General features: G+C 46.5%; 1 protein-coding gene across 2 annotated transcripts in view; it reads right to left on the bottom strand.

Moving 5' to 3' along the window:
* Positions 1-17,834, bottom strand: part of Lonrf1 (LON peptidase N-terminal domain and ring finger 1) — a 28,664-nt gene extending 10,830 nt beyond the window's left edge. Inside the window, exons 1-7 of one of the 2 annotated variants that reach the window (XM_032919041.1) lie at positions 17,071-17,834; positions 7,686-7,804; positions 5,598-5,720; positions 2,602-2,751; positions 1,871-2,111; positions 1,673-1,769; positions 346-460 (exon numbers count right to left, since the gene is read on the bottom strand). In XM_032919041.1, coding sequence (XP_032774932.1) covers positions 346-460; positions 1,673-1,769; positions 1,871-2,111; positions 2,602-2,751; positions 5,598-5,720; positions 7,686-7,804; positions 17,071-17,755 — 1,530 coding nt within the window. In that variant the 5' untranslated portion in view covers positions 17,756-17,834. The remainder of the gene's footprint in view (positions 1-345; positions 461-1,672; positions 1,770-1,870; positions 2,112-2,601; positions 2,752-5,597; positions 5,721-7,685; positions 7,805-17,070) is intronic. The other variant, XM_032919042.1, reaches the window with a different exon arrangement.
* Positions 17,835-18,480: the final 646 nt, after the last annotated feature.

The following is an 18,480-nucleotide window of genomic DNA, read 5'->3' as shown; positions in this document are numbered from 1 at the left end:
TGCCTTTTCCTGGGCTCTTTGCCTTCGGCTTGTTTGTTTTGTCCCAATCTGATGTGTTAGCTTTTGTTTTACAATATCATATTATACTTATCCCTTAAAACCAAACAAAAACAAACCAACCAACCATCCAAGGGCAGAGGACTTGGTTCGTAGACCCCATGTCCTCCCAGCTCTCAGTCCGTCTTTTCCTAAATAACACGGCTAATCAGCAGTGTGCTGCTCTCGGTCAGCAAGGATGTGTAATTCACCTCACTTTGAAAATGAAACCACACTTTCCGTGGCTGAACACAACCAAGCCATGCTCCCAAACTCAGGACCAATAAACAGACACACATGTGCGTTTACCTCTTTTAAGCTTTCTTTGCAGAGGGGACAATATGGAGCATGATCTAAGCAACGCTCAAGACAATTCTTGCAGAATGAGTGTCCACAAGGGGTTGTTACTGGCTCAAAAAACAACCTGAAATCAAACACAGTACACATTAGCTTTCACACCAGGAGCCTGCACGTCGGAAAAGCTTCCACTAATAATGGACCATAACATAAATCGCTACTTAGAGCAGTGGTTCTCAACCTGTTGGTCAAGACCCCTTTGAGTCATACATCTCAGATATCCTGCATATCAGATACCATAATTCATAACAGAAGCAAAATCACAATTATGACAATCGACGAAAATGTTATGGTTGGGGTCACCACACCATGAGGAAATATAAAGGGTCACAGTATTAGGAAGGTTGAGAACCACTGGCTTAGAGGGGGCAGGAGGCCAAGATGAGAGAAGAGATGGGGAAGAGGGCAATGCTAACAGTACTGTGGCCTCCTGCACCTTCTGAAAGACCTCGAACAACAAAGGTACCCTTCCAGGGGCCCAGAACTGCACTGACTACTGTAGTCACCACTGGATGGACACACGGGGCTACCAAACCCTTAAGCAGTGGCTGAGCCAGGAAGGCAAGCCAAGTAAATGCAGACTCAAAGACAGAGCAAACGACGTATGTCATTGGTGATCTTTAGATTTCGATACAGTCTCATCAAGTTAAAAATGGTCCTTAATAGTTTGATTAAAGCCTTTCTACATAAAAGACACTAAAGGATATGCTCAGCAAACTCTGATGGCACCAGAATAAGGTTGTGGCCTTCTGCACCTCCTGAAAGACCTCGAACATGATACAACCTATTTCTTTGCATATTAACTTTCAAGTTCACGTTAGGGAAAAAATGATCTAACCTGGCATGGTGGCACGTATTTAATTCCAGTATCTTAATCCTAGCACTCAGGAAGATGGGGCACAACAATCATAAGTTCAAAACCAGCACAGGCTAACAGCTACCCCCTGCATTACTAAGACACACACAGTGAGCCAGGCACTTGTGATGCACCACAATCCCAGCACTCGGTGGGAGGCAGGAACAGGTGGGTCTCATGCGTTCCAGGACAGCCAGGGCCACCCAGATCCTGTGTTGTGCAAACACTGGCCCCATTTTCTCAAGGCAAAGTCTGAGATTCAGAGGTCAGTCTCCTCAAAATCGGAAAAAGCTAAAGCTAGGACTAAAACTCCATCTTCTGATTCTTAGCCCAACATTGTTAGTTGCTCTTACCTAGGGTCACCTTTATCTACACTACACAGTTACACCAACATAATCATCTTTATGATTATGACACACTCACCTCATACAGAGAGAACACTCAAAGTCTGAGACATCTATTAGTTCTTCCGGGATGTCACCATAAGCTATTGAGAACATACAGTCTTCCCCGGGAGATTCTAATCAAATAAAGCAGACAGGGTTTTACTCTTGGGGGAAGCGGTTCCAAGGCCACTCTGAGTCATTACTTCCCTGGGGTAATGCAGAATGAAAGCCTTACCACCTTGCTTTTTGAGCTTATTCCTCCCGTCCTCGTTAATGATCACATCCTGTTCTAAGAGAGACAGCTTCCTTTTCAGCAGAGCGCCTTTTCCCTGAGCGGACAGTACGGGTTCCGAGCACACGCGCTTTAAGCCGTCCTCCCTGGCAGGCACTGCTGCTGCACTGATGGCTTGTGCGGACTGAGCGCGGTTTAAGCTTCCCTTGACAGGCTCTGGGGCATCCTCTGCTTGTTCTTCAGTCTGTGGAAACAATAAACAGAGGCAACCCGCTCTGTTCACTGTCCTTTCTTTATTCTTCTTGCCAAGAAGAAAACTGGAATGGAGATTTCAACTCCTTATACTATGCACTTGAAAACTAGCTTAACAGATTAAACCAGGCAGGTAACTGATTTTTGTCAGGTATCATGCTGACTGACGTCACAGCACTGTTTACAGCAGTAGTTCTGACGCAGATGCTCCTGGACAGAGAATAACATACTTGTAACTATGTGCATGTTCTAAGACACTGTAAGTTTTCTGCCAGTTAAGTGACCTAAAATGGTGTTCAGTAAGCACTGACAGTATATAGAGAGCTTTAGTCTGAATCAAATGCTACAGACAAGATCCTGTTACTATGGACTAGATAGGCAACACACACTTAAGCAGGTTCTAAAGCTTGACCCTGAGAAAGTGGGGGTCTCAGCTATAAGGAGGTGGGTGCAGGGAGCAAACATCATCTTCCACCCCTTACCTGCTTCAGGCCAAGCTCAGGAGGGGAGTGTGGCTGTTCCATTACTGACGGAAAACCAAGAGGTTTGTTTTTAGTACACGGTAACGAACTCCAGGAAGACCCCTTCAGGCCTTCCTTTACGTTTTCAGGTGACAGTAAGTCACACAGAATCTGTAAGAAATACAAAAATAGAAGAGAAGACATATACCATCTGGTGAAGAACAACAATATAAGCTTACCTATTCAAATTCTGGGAGGTATTTACAGCAGACATTATTTTTAATGATCAGGAAAGAAATCGATATATTTTTAAGTTTTACGAACCAAGGTATATCATTTCAAGGAAAAAAAGGGGGGCGAGGAAGGTTTAAACCTTTGAAAGGAAGGCATAAAGTAGCTTAAGAAGGTACCCAAGGGGATGGCTAGCTTTTCAAATATAAGAATTATAAATCAAGGAAGAGGTTTTCAGACAGGTGGAACTATTTAATCTATTAGTAAGCCCTACTCTGTCAGGAGGTCAAGGTGCCCACAACAGTGCATTGTCTGTTGTGTTTGTGTGAATCTAAGAACGTGGACTAAAACACACACTCTAAAGGTCCCGTGTTTACACTGAACTTAGCCTGTCACTGACCAGCCACCCGTCCGGTGGCCTCCACTGCTGAATACTTGCTTGGGAGCAAACAGCAGCTGCTCTCCCACCCCAGGGGCTCAAAGGCAGCTGGCTGCACGGTAAAACTTCCTGGTGCTCGAGCAAGCACTAAATCCCAATCAATCACATAATCCCAATCACATAAACAGGTTTCGTCAGGACAGAGGGAACGAGTGGCTAAATGAAAACAGAGTGTTTTATAAAACGCCATGTTCTCTGTGCAGTGGGGTGCTTCCTAAACTCTAGGTCTGGGGGTTAAGCTTCTTGGGTGTGCCATCACTCAAACACATAGAATTCGGTTACCTGTAAATCAGTGTAAGGAAACAGTGTGAATAGAATACGTCTTCCGTAGGTCCTCAGGCCATAATTCACTTAATAGGAAGCTATGTGGGGTTCAGGATGTAGCTCATTGGTAAAGAGTCCACACAAAGAAAATATACTAAACACTCTGCTACCCTAGCATCGCAATACCTCTCCTATGTATTTGCAATGAGAGGCTTTGACAAGACAGTAAACAGCAGCAACTCCATCCAACCTTCCAAAACCACCGTGAAAACAAAACATATGAAGATTACTGCCAACAGCAACAACAACACAACAACACAATAACACAACAACAACATAACAACACAACAACAACAACAACAACAACCACCACCGCATGGGATTGGTACAGAGACAGATAGGCAAATCAATGAAATAGAATCAAAGCTCCAGAAATAAATCCACACAACACCTGTGGACATTGATTTTTGATAAAGAAGCCCAAGCCATACAGTGGGAAAAAGAAAGCATGGTGCTGGTCTAACTGGATGTCTGCATGTAGAAGAATGCAGATAGATCCATCTGCACCAAACTCAAGTCCAAGTGGATCGAGGACGTCCCATAAAACTGGATACACACTAAATCTCATAGAAGAAAATGTACAAAACAGCCTCAAACTCTTAGGCACGGGGAAATTTCCTGAACAGAACACCAATGGCTGAGGTTCTGAGCTCAATAGTTGATAAATGGGACCCATGAACTGAAAAGCTTCTGTAAGGCACAGGACACTGTCAATAGGACAAAACAGCAATCTGGGAAATTGGGAAAGGATCCTTACCAACCCTACATCCAACAGGGGTCTAATATCTAAAATATATAAAGAACTCAAGAAGTTAAAACTCCAAGAACTCAGGTAACCCAATTAAAAATGGATACAGAGCAAACCAGAAATCTCAACAGAGAAATCTCAAATGACCAAGAAGCACCTAAGGAAATACCCAACATCCTTAGCCATCAGGGAATGTGAACGACCCTGAGACTCCACCTCACACCAATCAGAATGGCTAAGATCAAGGACTCAGGTCAGAGCTCATGCTGGAGAGGATGTGGAGAGAGGGCAACACTCCTCCATTGCTGGTGGGATAACACACTGGTACAACCACTCTGGAAGTCAGTCTGGAGGTTTCTAGAAAATTGTAAATAGTTCTACCTGAAGACCCAGGTATATACCACTCCTGGGCATATACCCAAAAGATGCTCCACCATACCACAAGGAAATGGTGCTCCGCTATGTTCACAGCAGCCTTATTCATAATAGCCAGAAGCTGGAAACAACCCAGAGATCCCTCAACAAAAGAAATGAAACAGAAAACGTGGTTCATTTATACAATGGAATACTCAGCTGTTAAAAAACAAGGACATCATGAATTCTGCAGGCAAATGGATGAAACTAAGAAATATCACCCTGAGTGAGGTAACCCAGACCCAAAGGACATACATGGTATGTACTCACTGATAAGTAGATATTAGCCATAAAGCACAGGATACCCATACATAATGTACCCCATAGACCCTAAGAAGTTAAGCAAGAAGGAAGGCCCAAGACAGAATGCTTGATCCAGATGCTGTGGCAGCTTGACTAGAGCTAAATGTTGGTTTTGCTTTGTTTTATTTTTCACAATGGCATGTTAAATGCTCTGATCCACTCTAAAGCTTCCTATTTAACTTATAAAACTTCCTATTTAAGTCAATCATGGACTCCTTCCCTCCCTTGCTGTCTACTAAAATAACAGCTATGTCAGTCATCACAGGGCGACTTATAGGCAAAGATGTGTGGAGTGCTGAGATGAACTAGGCAAACCAAGCTGAAAGGGACAGCACTTAACCATGGAACGCAAAAGGCCTGAATTTTCCAGAGTTAAGTCTCAAAGTAGACAAACAGCAAAGAAAGGTGCCTATTTAACATATCACATCAGACCTGGCCTCCAGGTTCTCCCAGCATCCCTCAGTCCCTACCTATTACAGGGCTGCATACCCTGCCTCTGCCCTGAACTCTCCAGCCCAGGGGCTGGGCTGCACTACCCCTGCGCAGGTAAAGTGGTACCTTTTCTACTTGTAGCTTTGCAGGTGCGAAGTCTTCATCAAGGGCCAAGCACTGAAGGAAGAGCTGTAAGGCGTCGCCTAGGAACCCGGCGTCCTGCAGGACTTTCCCTTTCCTGAAGTAGACCTTCGACAAAGCACACACAAACTTCATGTACAGAGCTGTTTATCCAGACCACCGCGGGGAGGAAGGGCTCTCGACGTGCGGACTCTGCAACTGAGCCACTCTGAGAGGGATCATGCACGTGGCGCCCTAGCTGCTACTCCAAAGTCCTAGCTGCTATGCCCAAGTGGGGAAACTGAGGCCACAAAATGATCTTCACTGGACAGACTACTGATTCAAACACTCGTTTGGTGTGTGCGTGTGCGTGTGCGTGTGCGTGTGCGTGGGTAGGCGTGAGGGTGCCCAAGAAGGCAGAAGAGGGTGTCTGGATCCCCCGGGTGTCTATGAGCACCCTCTATGGGTGCTGGGAATTAAATTCATGTCCTCTGGAAAAGCAGTAAGCAATCTTAACTGCCAAACTCCCTAAACCACCAATTTAAAGGTTACTCATACAACAGCAGTTATTTGAGGGGAACATAAAATAACATGTATATTTACTGACTTTAACATGTATCAAAAGCATGTGTTAAAACTCATGTAAATACTCTCCTCTTAAAGTCAGGACAAGTGATATTACTATTTAAACTATGAGTGACTTCTTTTAATACATTTAACAGATCATTAGCAGTGATTAAGTAATTTTATTACAATTTAAATAATTACCTTATAACTATTAGTAACAAAGAACCTAGGTAAAATTTAAGTCATTACCTTGTAGTTCTTGGCAAATGATAATTGAGTAGCAATTTCAAATGTGTCTAATGAGTAACCTGTATAGGTAAATAATCAAACAACGCCAACTGGGGCAGGTTATAGATTCTGGCCAAGACACAGTGCTTATATTATCTACAGAACACGAGGGGACCATGGTAATCAATTAACCAGATTCTGTGCTACAAATTATCTGCGGTTAAAATTATTTCCTCAGTTCCAATATACTCTCTCTTGCTTATACTTGCATATATATAAGCTATATATTTAAAACATCGAAATATCTGTGATTGAAATTCCTTGTCTCATCAAGAACTCAAGCCGGCTGGGTGGTGGTGGTGCACACCTTTAATCCTAGCACACAGGAGGCAGAAGCAAGTAGATCTCTGTGAGTTTGAGGCCAGCCACTCTGGGTGTGTGTGTGTGTGTGTGTGTGTGTGTGTGTGTGTGTGTGTGTGTGTGTGTGTGTGTGTGTGTGTAAACCACCTAGGCAAGGCCAACTTCTGTAAACCGACTGTCCGGTTGCCTGGACACCTGTCAGCATCTCGCGGCTTCCAGGACTACACTTTCTCCATTACCGAACTCATTCAGTAAGTCGGCTTTGAATCTGCCTTTATAATGCATCAAGCTGAAATTTTTATTGAATAGTTTATATGTTATTTTTCTGTGTCATGAATTATTTGTGCTTAGGAAACAAAGGTTAGGTTTCTTTCCCCTACAACCAATTTCTTTCTGACAATAAAATTTGCTTAATTTTGCCCCCTACAAGCGTGGTGCGAAGGTGGACCTGGGGGACTGGGAAGTGAGTGTGACTGGGATGCATTAGGTAAAATTCTCCAGTAATCGACAAAAATATTATGCTGTGGAAAAAAAAAAAAAAGAAAGAAATACTCATCTTACTTAATTTCCAGAAAGCTACGTATTTCTTTCCAGAAATGATCCTTTTGTGTGTATGTGTGCTCGTGGTGGGTGTGCACAGAGACCAGAGGCCAACCTCTGGCCCCACTCTTCAGACCCCACCTCATGAGCTGCAGGGCTCTACCTGGCTCAGCCCCCCTGGCACTTGGACTGCAGACCTCCACCAGGACATTTGGCTTTCTTGTACGTTCTGAGACTTGAACTCATGCCTTGAAGCTTGTGGTGAACATAACGTCACTCACTTAGCTCCACTCTATGTATTCATCAGAAGCCGACCATCGACTGTTAAGACCTGTAGCTGTAACTGAAGTTCGTCTCGGCTGCCAAGTTAACAGTTAGACAAAGCGAACAGCCATTTACCTCGGGCCAGTTGGGAAGCTGAAAGAGAACTGCATTTAGATCCTCTAAGGCTGCTTTAAACTCCTGCAGGCCGGCGTAGGACTCCGCTCTGTAGATTTTGAGAGTCAGGTCACTCGGCTCTGAAATAAGCATTTCACAGGGATACTGTTATTTTACAAAGACAACTCTAGTCATTTATAAACAATCACCATACTAGCTTAAGAAAAAGCTTGTGATTCCAAAATTAAAAACTGCCAATTAAAGTTTACAAAGCAAGTACAGCATTCATGCAACACACTTCATAGGTCAATACTTGAACAGAAATTTTTTGATAAGATTATTTTAGTAGTGAGAGTTACAATAAGAATACTGGTAATGTTTTATGATAAAAAAATTCTTATTAGAACTACTTTTTTCAAAAAAAAAAAAAAAAAAGGGGGAACTCTATAATGATTTTCAAGCCACGTCACATGTTTAGAAAACTTGCCTTTAAAAAACTTTATTTTAATTAAAATAGAATTATATTACTCAGCCCTGAAATTTAATTTATAAATCATTGTTTATAAAAACAAAACACTTCAGAAAGTCTCAGTGATATGAAAGGGAGCAGCACTCAGTCCTTTGAGTGCCCGGGTCCTCATTCTAAGGACAAAGGGCTGGCTGGCCTGAGCTAGTTTGTAAGATCTTTAATTCCTAGCCATAGTGGCCTTCTACATACACAACCTTTAATCCCAGCACTCCACAGGCAGAGGCAGGCAGATCTCTGAGTCTGAGGCCAGCCTGGTCTACAGAGTGAGTTCTAGGACAGCCAGGGGCTACAGGAGGAATCCCTGTCAGAAGAAAGAAAGAGGGGAGAGGGATGAAGGGAAGGAAGGAAAGGAAGGAGGGAGGGAGGGAGGGAGGGAGGGAGCCTACAGCCCATGAATAGGCGAGCCATGCTCCAGTGCAAGGCCACACGTCCATGAATCCATGGCACACAAATTGGGCTCGGTGGGTGGAAAGAAAAAGACACAAAATAGGGAGGAGGGGTGGATGGGGGGGTAATCTGGAGAAAGGGTATGACCTAAACTTGTTGCATGAAATTCTCTAAGACCTTGATAGAAGTATTTTTAAAAAGGGCATGACAAGAATTTCATGTCTTTATGAACAAAACTGTACAGAAATTTAAAAGCCCAGTGATTAACCGACCAGGAATGTAAGAATTCCTAGAACAGAGTTTGAATCTGTGAGCTCAGGCTCCTTACTGCCTTTGAGCACCTCACAGTCTAACCTGACTACACAAGCAGGAAGCTGCCTCAGGAGTGCTGACTGGGGAACTGGGTGTGCATGCCAACACTGTCCACAAGCGAGCCGTGAAGGTTCCATCACCGGAGGCCTGGCGCAGGGAGTACCTACTTCACATCACAGCTCAGGGGCTTAGCTGCCTTGGTGAGGCAGGAAGCTATCCGGCAGGAGTTCTCTGCAGACGCTCAGCTCTGCTCTTGGACTCCTCAGAAGGCTCCTTCTCATTTCACATGTTTACAGCGTGTTCTCGCCACGCTTGGCACACGATGTGCACTCAAATCTGCCTCTCCACCTGCTAGCATTGGAATCCAGAGTGGCTCCCTCCTGCCCCTGTCAGCACTTGCTCTCCAGCTGCTGGCACTGTTTGGGGAGGCTGGGGAAAGTTTTACACACGGGCTCCAGATGGTGGACACTACCAAAATGCCAGGGCGTGGCTAGAGGCTTAGAATCCAATACAGACAGATGTGCTTCCTGGTTGGTGTCATGAATAGAGCAGTTGGCCCTAGTTGGCTGACACCATGGAGCCCCCGATGCCATGCTTTCTTGGTCACCATGCATAAATATACACCATTATAAATCAAGAAGAAACTTTCCTCACTCTGACAGAGGTGGAAAGGGGACCACGTTTTCTCTACGAACACTCAGCTACTTACCCCCTAAAGCAAGCTCTTAAAAGTAGGTGCACTTGGTGCAAGAGAACAGGTGTGCACGGAAAGCTAGTTTAAAACTCTTGGCCAGCTCCTTGAGGGTCAAATGCTAATGGAATAATTATCCCGATGGACTCCACTGGGAAACAGTGTCAACCCCAGTGAGTTCACACCATTGTCACTTCTGAAGAGATCAGGCCCACCCCACTCAGTCTCCATTCTTAATTCTACAAAGGAGCCAAGCACACTACCTCAGGCCCTTTGACTAACCAAACATAGGGAACATTTACTCTCCACATAAACTCTCAAGAAAGCTGTCACCCCAACGTTAAGGAGTCTGGAAGACCCTGAATTAGAGGCCAGCCAGGTCTACCTGGGAAAGTCTAGGATTACATGGTGGGACCTGACTGCCCCCTCCTTCCCCCCCAATTAAAAAGGCAAGGTGGCCCCTAACTTGGTGATCTAATCTAGCTGTTCCCTGCCATCAGGACCAGACGCCGATCTTATTCTGCACCATTATTCACCTCTAGGGTCTGTACCCTCCGTTTTCAGTTTTCGCCCTAACTTCACAGCCATATTCCCCTCATCCTGCTATGACTACCCTCAAGGCAGCTTGCTCTCCATCATGAAGTACTTCCACATTCTGTATTGGTGACACCGCTGATGTCCCAAATCAAAGTCATCCTGAACATGGCCAATTCTCTTCTCTCTCCCAACTCTCCTGCCAGTGGCCCTAAGTTAGGCTTCCAGACTCTCTTCAGTCCTATTACAGAGGCTGGCATTAGAACGCAGCTACATTGGGAGACAAGTACCGTTTCTATCATTTTCTCCAAGTCCTCAGACCTAACTCTGGCAGTGTTTGTGATCTTAGGGAAACACTAAAACCTGGCCCTTCTGAACTCCTCGGTCAGACTCCCATTTCCTCTTGCACTGGGCACTGCTCTCCTTAGACAGCTAAGCTGCTGCACAGCTCAACGATCTGGCGAGTCTGTGCCTGTGCCTGACGTGGGCTGAAGGCGCTCTCCAGCCAAGGTTCCCCATCAGTGTGCCAGTCTGCAGAGACCCACACATTAGCAGAAATCTTAAAGCTGTCTCTTTAACTCGTCTTTTTGTTCTGCTATACTGCAAGAGTTATAAAATGCATACTGGGAAATTAAAAAAACAAAGGATCTTAGGAGTTACGCTGGATATGACAGTGGTGTGTTCTGTGACTTTAACCTGGATGGGTTGAGGGAAGACGGAGAACTTGAGGCCAGTCTGCACAAAATGAGTTCAAGGTTAGCCTGCATGAAACTGTAAGAACCTCCCTCCCTATCATATCTAAATGGGCATCTGCACCATCAAAAAACAAAATCGATACACTGTCTGCAAGTTTCATCCTGGGAGGGAGAAGGGGCAGTTTGGGGTGGAGGCCACAGTGGGGGCAAGTGGTGCTCTGTGGGCGACCAGGAAGCTCTTGACAGATGCGCTCCTCTTCCAGCTGTTCCAGCAGCAATGGACAATGAGCCACATGTCTCTATCGCCACCAATAACAGACCATTCGCTTCTCCAGAAAATCATCAGAGATAGGTAGGGGCAGTGTTCTCAGCCGTCACAGGGCAGTCAGGATTCACAGGGTCGGTTCAGTCACATGATCGTCAGTTTAACAGGTTTTCAAACATACTATGGTGCCAAATAACCATTACCACAGCACTGCCAGGTAGATTCTCATCCTACCCAGGAGACAGGCAAGCCAGCCAGCTGTACTAGGGATTCCAAAGAGCATGAATGAGTCTATAGGGAGACAGAGATGGCTTGTTCAGTGAAGACGGGAGACACGTTCACTTACGCATTAAAAATATTCGTGTTGACGAAATTATTTCTCAAGGAGAACAAAATGTCAATGCACTGTCAGATAAAATTCTGAATGTTTTGCCAAAAGTATTCCTTTTGAGGTAACGCATCATGAAGCTGAATAATGGGGTGGGGGGAGCCCTCCCTAGACATCTTATGCCACATTAGCTTTGACATTTTGGTCGGAAGAGATCTGTGTCTCACCTAACTCTGTAGGCTATTCCACTGAGGCATGGGTATAGCATACAAAGAAACAGGCTAAAGACACACCTTTAAGCAGTGCAAGACTCTCCCCATTAAGTTTCCACATTGTGTGCATGCACAAAAGGCCCGTGTTAATGGACTTATCTGTCTTTATTTATAGATTAAACTATCAAAATAGCAATGATTAACAAAAAAATTAACTTTACCGTTACTTTTTGAGTCACCACAGGTAAGGAGAAAGATGCCAACTGATTTGCAAGCGACTTTACTAATATCCAAGGACACATTAAGATCCTAGATGATGGATTCCGAGATAAGGGTTCTGGTTCTCTTAGGGCAGTTAAACTCTATGATATGCTCAGCTTCCCCACCTGGAAAATGCTTTTCTACAAAATACTTATATCTTAAAACTGTTGCAAGAACTGAATAATATAACACTGGGGGGGGTGGTACTCGAGTATTGAGGTAGTAATGACGTTGTTGGTAACGCTGCAACACCTTCTGACAGAAGCAGCAGATGCCCCACCTTGTCACTCACCCACATGAACTTAGACTTGGCCAGACAGGTCTTTAGGGATCAGTAATGAAGACTGGACACTACAGCCGTCAGGTATGAGTCAAAGAATGGAACCGTTGAAGAGAAGCGTCTCTGTCTACAGTTAGAGTGCTCTTAGGTAATTCATCTTCCCTAACAACTCAATTCCAATTCTGAGAAATAGCTTGCAGTAAAAAAAAAAAAAAATGGAAAAGATACAATGTTATCTAAAATGTACTTGAGGAGGCTGGCAAGATGGCTTGACAGTTAGGAGTGCTTACTGCTCTCCCATTGGACCTGGGTTCCATTCTTAGCTCCCACACTGGGCAACTCACAACTGCCCGTAACTCTAGGTCCAAGAGATCTGAGACTCCCTTCCTGGCCTCTTCAGGCACTGGTATGCATGTGATGCATATGCATACATATCATGTATTTACACACACATGCATGTACGCACATATGTGTATGTGCACGAGCACACACACTCACGCACACACAAATCTAAAACGTAACAAATCTTTTTAAAGTTACTGTACCAATAACTGTAAATCTAAGGTAACAATATTTTGGTATCCTTCGCATTGTTTGCTGAATAAAAGACAGGTAAACTATAGAAAGTACTTATTTAAAACAGGACCCTCAGAAGGTATTTATAGGGCCGGGGTTTTCCATCTTCTACGACAGAAGCGCTATTATCATCAGCCATTTTAGTTACATGGCCCCTCATTAACTAAATGACTGCTGCAGTGTCAATTCATTAGAAGTCAATAATTAACAAATTCCATTTTAAAAAATATTTTGAATGAATATTATTTTTCTATAATTAAAGAACTATGTAATGACAGGGACTTTATTTTGTTTTTTATTGTACTTCCAGAACCTAAAACATACAGCATGTGTTCCTGACATATCAGAGGTGCTCAGTGAATATTTGTTGAATAAGAAGAGTTATAGTCCTTAAACGCGAATGCTTTAATCTATTCCGTTTTTGGAGGCGAGTCACCTGTTCTCTGCTTAGGTCTAACTTGACCATTTGTCTTAAAAGTCATTGGAAACTCTTGGACCTTTTGCCTCAGTTCATGGACTAGAAAAACTGAGGCTTGCCTTTCGACTCACAAGGGCTTTGTGTGGTTCAGTGAAGATGACTGAAATGAAAATAGTCTGTGAACTCGAAGACACACATAACTGTCAGTACTAAGTCCTCTGTGCAGTAAGGGTATAAACCCATTAATTACAGAAGGTATATAAATACATTCAAATGCAGCCATTTTAAAGTGGTTAAGTTTCGGAAACTATTGAAACCTTTTCCATTCTCTTTAAACACATACAGAATGTATTTGATTTGAGCATCTTTTTGTAACTAAAATGTCATTGTACTCTTTTTTTTTTTTTCTTATTCTTTTTTTCAGAGCTGGGGATCGAACCCAGGGCCTTGCTCTTGCTAGGCAAGCGCTCTACCACTGAGCTAAATCCCCAACCCCATCATTGTACTCTTACACACACACACACACACACACACACACACACACACACACACACACACACACACACAAACTCCCTTCCTTCCCACCCCCAACCCTAGACAAGCTGATACAGCAGGATGCTACTAGCTGACATGTGTAAACTACAATCAGGGTTTAACCTTTATTTGGTAAAAATGTATATAGAAAATGGAACTGAACTTAAAACCACAAGGCTTAGATATCAGTTTCAGCTGACTGTAACAAAGCTTTTACATTGTAAAACTCTTTAAGGTCTTCTGGGAATTTACTGTGTGAGGCCTTCTCCTGAAGCAGTTCACTTGTTTTCACTCAGTCAGTTCTCACAGAAGCCCTCTGAGGGGGAGACCACACTCATGGTTTAAACAAAAAAAACCCCAGAGAGAGCACACAGAGGTCAGGCCACGTACCCAGGTCATACGCTAGGTGGAGGGTTGTACTGGGTCTCTGGTAGGTAATCTGCCTCCAGTGTGGAGAGCTTTGTCACTAGCTAGAAAGCATCTCTAGCTTTAGAGTCCCCAACATCCTTCTGAAGGTCCTCTGTAGGAACCATTAATACATAGGAAGCTGATAATATAAAGACAAAATCAGGGCTGGTAAGATTGATGAAGGCATTTGGTGCCAAGCCATTCCCAGGTCTGACGTGGAAGAGAATTCCCACACACTGTCCTCTGACTTCCACACGCACACCATGGCATGTATGTGTGCATAAGCAAAGAGGTAAATAAATGAAAACATAAAAAAAAACTAAAAAAGGTGATTTTCTTAAACAATTTAAATAAAATTGTTTAACAATTTAACGTACACACACAAACACACACCTTGACTTTATTTTTTAAGCCAGTTCAAACTGTCAACCACACTGTTCTGCTGTCTTCACTGGGAGAGTGGGGGACACAGGAAAGGGGGGGTCAGTGTAAAACTCCAGAATAAAAAGACGGCAGCACCCCACAGTGGGATCAGTTCAAACGACGCCAGTAGAAAAGACTCCATGCAGAAAAGACTTTTACATAAGCTCCTTGAATACTAAGAAGAAAGTTATGAAACATCTGAGAGTTAATACCAAAAGATCAATGGATTAAATGTTATCTAAATATATTCCAATGCAACAGAACCTTATGTAATCTCAATGGGAATTCTGATTTTGGCAAGGGTTTCCAAGTTTGCTTTTTCTGTCGACAAGGATAAGTTTGGTTGTGTGTGGGCCAACTGCAGACTAGATTTTTTTTTCTAATAATATTTGTTTCATTCTAAGAAACATGAAAAATTACAGCGAAGGTTTTTTTTTTCATGATCGACGAGGACAGTGCCATTAATAACTATAATTGAGCAATGATACAAATGCATTTCAAATGCTTACCTATCTCAAAACTCGCCAACTCCAAGACACCTTAACCCTAACAACCGGACAAACAGATTTGCGAGAGCAGAACTGACACACTGTGGTGGGTTGTTTGTTTGGAAGGCTAGGAATACACAGCAGAACGCTGCACATGCCAGGCGAGCTCGCTACCCCTAAGCTATCCGCCCACTCTTATTAATGCCCATAAATTATGAAGCACATTCACATTTGCCCTCGACCAACTAAAATATGTTTGGCTCTTTAATTGTTCTCTTTTTATCTCGCACAAAGAATTCAAGAGAAAAATATATCATCATTAGTATCATTGAGATGCATATTCGGGTGGAGAATTACTGATTTTTCTGACAAGCCTATGAATAAGAAAAGAAAAAAAAAACCCTCTAACATAATAAAGTGAAAGGCCAGAGACTTGAATTCAAGTCTTGAAAAAAGTGTGGTTATGTGGCCTGTGGGCAAATCTCACATGCGGTCTATGAAGCTTGGAAGCGAAAGAATTCATCATTCGCGGCCTTTTCTGTTCAAGATGATATCCTGGTAGGCCCTAGGATCTCAATGCTGGGCAGAGAATGTTGGGAAGTGGAGGGTCTAAGCTGCCTATACAAGCCACCACCCAAGTCACCTGCCCTGTCTCTGCTTCCTCCTTAAAGCCTGATACTGGGTGATCAGTCAGTCGGGTCCAGCTTCCCCCACTCAACTTTATCCACCCAGATGTCCAGAGTCATCCCCAGCAGAACTGTGCATCCCCAAGTGTTCTATCACTCTGGGTTTGTCGTTTTAGTTTATGAGTGCCTGCTCATGAAGCTGCCAGAAGATGAAAATGTGCCAGAAGGGTATGCCTGAAGCTACTGTCAGCTTCCTCGGTATGACTAAAAGAGTCAAAGTAACAATTTCAGTTACAAGTTTATAACTTACCTAATACCTAAAATCAGTTCAAATTCCCAATGTCACTCATTTCCTGGGGATTAATACTGTATGTAATTTCTCATGGCAGCCCACAGACACACAAAGCATGCCCAACACCAGGTGACCAACTATGATACTGTTGACATTTGGGCTTGATCAGTCTTTCACGTAGGTGGCTGTGAGCTTAGGAATGTTTAGCAACATCCTTGGACGGGCCACTAGATGTCTGTACTGACAGGACTCCTACAAGAGGTGGCCATTCAAAGATGTCTCTAGATGCTTTTCTAGATAAGGGTCTCTGATGTAAAAATCTCTAGGAGATAAGTACCACCACCACCTCAGCAGAGAACAACCGAGTTCGAGGATTTAAAGAACTCTTGGCTTTACTAAGTTTACAATGACCCCTTTATCCGCAGTCTAAAAGCCATCTCCAGGAAACAGGACAACGCTGTTCTTGGATATAAGCAAAAGACCTACAAAGCTTCCCCTCACAGGTCTGCGCTGAGTAAGGCAAACTCGTCATAGGAGGCTATTTCTCTACCAACACCAGGAATGTGTGGGAGCACGCACAGAGGTCCAAGGAAGTAGAATGTGAGATAGGCAGGTGGAGGTTCCTGGAGCAAGCGATCCTTTAGGTAAGAAGAGGTGACCACCTCGCGGGCAGCGGGTCACCAACTCAGAGCTGGGCCGCCGCTGGGCCTCCGGGTGCCGGTGCCCGCGCCGGGCTCCCGCCACGCCCACCGAACGTCACCCGTTACACAACGCCCCCCCACCCAGCTTATGCAATTCTGCCCTCCCGCGGCTTCTAATTGCCCCGGTGACTTTAGTGCATGACCAAGGTAGACGCGGTACCCCCAAGCCCCGCCAAGCCCGGGGATGCTCGCCCCACCCCAGCTGGGGTTCCCAGTCAGCTCACAGAGGGAAGCCTGTGGCCCCCACCCACCCCGCGCCCAAGCTCCGCCGCCCCAGGTCCCCGCTCGGCGCGCGCACGAGGGAACCTCGCATCCGCGCCCCTCCCTGCGCCGCGTCACTTGAGGCTCCCAGGCGATCCCCACCGTGACCGAAGCACCCCGGGGCGCCGCCCCCTCCCACACTCGCAATCCCCGCTCGCCCATCCCGCACCGCAGCCCCGCATCACCTGCTCGCAGGGCGTCGCAGGCGGCGGCCAGGGCCTCCCGGTAGCGTCCTTCGTGTAGTAGCTCCCCGAGGCGGCCGGCCGCCCGCGCGCGCTCGCGCTGGCCCGGGAACCACTTCTCCGCCAGGTGGTTGAGCACGACGCTGGTTCGGAAGTCGGCGATGGCGGCGGCCAGGGGCGGCGGCCGCGGGGTCCCCTCCGAGGCGGCGGCGGCGGGTGGCAGGCGGTCCCGGCACAGGCGGCAGCGGGCGCGCAGTTCCCTCCGTAGGCAACGGCGACAGTAGCTGTGGCCGCACGGCACGGTCACCGGCTCACTTAGGAAGCCCCGGCAGCCCAGGCAGCTGAGCAGCCCGGCCGCGCCCGCGGCGGGTGTCGCGCTCCAGCGCAGCCCGTGACGGAGCCGGTAGCTGAACACCAGGCAGTCCACTAGCGAACCGAGGCGCTCGGGCCTGGCCGGGGCCCCGCGGCGCAGCGCAGCCGCGAACGCCTCCAGCGCTCCCTTCAGGTGGCCGCCCAGCGCCAGCAGCTCGCCGCGGCGGAGCAGAAGCTCCCAGCGCCCCGGCTCCGCGCCCGCGCGCTCCAACCGCTCGCCGCCGCCCACTTCCCACGGCCCGTTCCGGCTCCGCGGTCCGCCGGCCGTCTCCCGATTCCCGCCCGGGGACGCCCTCGCCACGGCCGGAGAAGACATGGCCCGCGCAGGGCTGCTCCTCCGTCGCCGCCCGCCGCCACGGTCCGGGAACCTCCGGGGCGCGCGGCTCCGCACGCGGCCGGCGAGCAGGGGGGCGTGGCGCGCGGACATGGCGGGGCGGCGCGCGCCCGGGGAGCCCCTAGGGGCGGGGCCTGGGGAGAGGGGCGGGGCTTAGCGAGACGGAGCGGGGCGGGCCTTGGCTTCCGCGCCCGGCCTCCCGACACGCGGCCGGCCGCCCAGTACCGGAGAGCTGGCCGGCCAGTCCCACCCTTTCTGAGCCCCTCCTGGAGAGGGACGCGAGATCAGATGATCCCCAGCGGGGATCTAATTGGCTTCTCTGACAAGGAGGCTTGGCTCGTGACTGAACAAAGCCCGAAGTCTCCCAGGCGGCCTGCGAGCTGACACCTCTTGTAACCGTGGCTGGTCCCCAGGCCTATAGTGGGTGCTATGCTGTTCGTGTGGGCACCAGCAGTGCTGTGACCCCAAACCTGCCGCACCTGAGTAGATACTTCGACCCCTCCTGGCCGTAGATGGAAGCCTTGGGTGGGTCTGGATGCCCAGGGTTTCTGCTGGCCAGAACAAGTAGAGACAACTGCGAATGCACATGCATGGTGTAATTACTTTGAGACTCAAATCTGAAATCGGCCAACTCTAGACACACATATTTCATGTTACTGAGACCACTTCCTCCCAGCACGCAAGAGTTTTTCCTAGTGCTTGGTTAG

The sequence above is a fragment of the Rattus rattus genome, chromosome 13 (assembly GCF_011064425.1).
Source record: "Rattus rattus isolate New Zealand chromosome 13, Rrattus_CSIRO_v1, whole genome shotgun sequence".
Classification (NCBI taxonomy): domain Eukaryota; kingdom Metazoa; phylum Chordata; class Mammalia; order Rodentia; family Muridae; genus Rattus; species Rattus rattus.
This window is presented reverse-complemented; position numbering and strand designations above follow the sequence as displayed.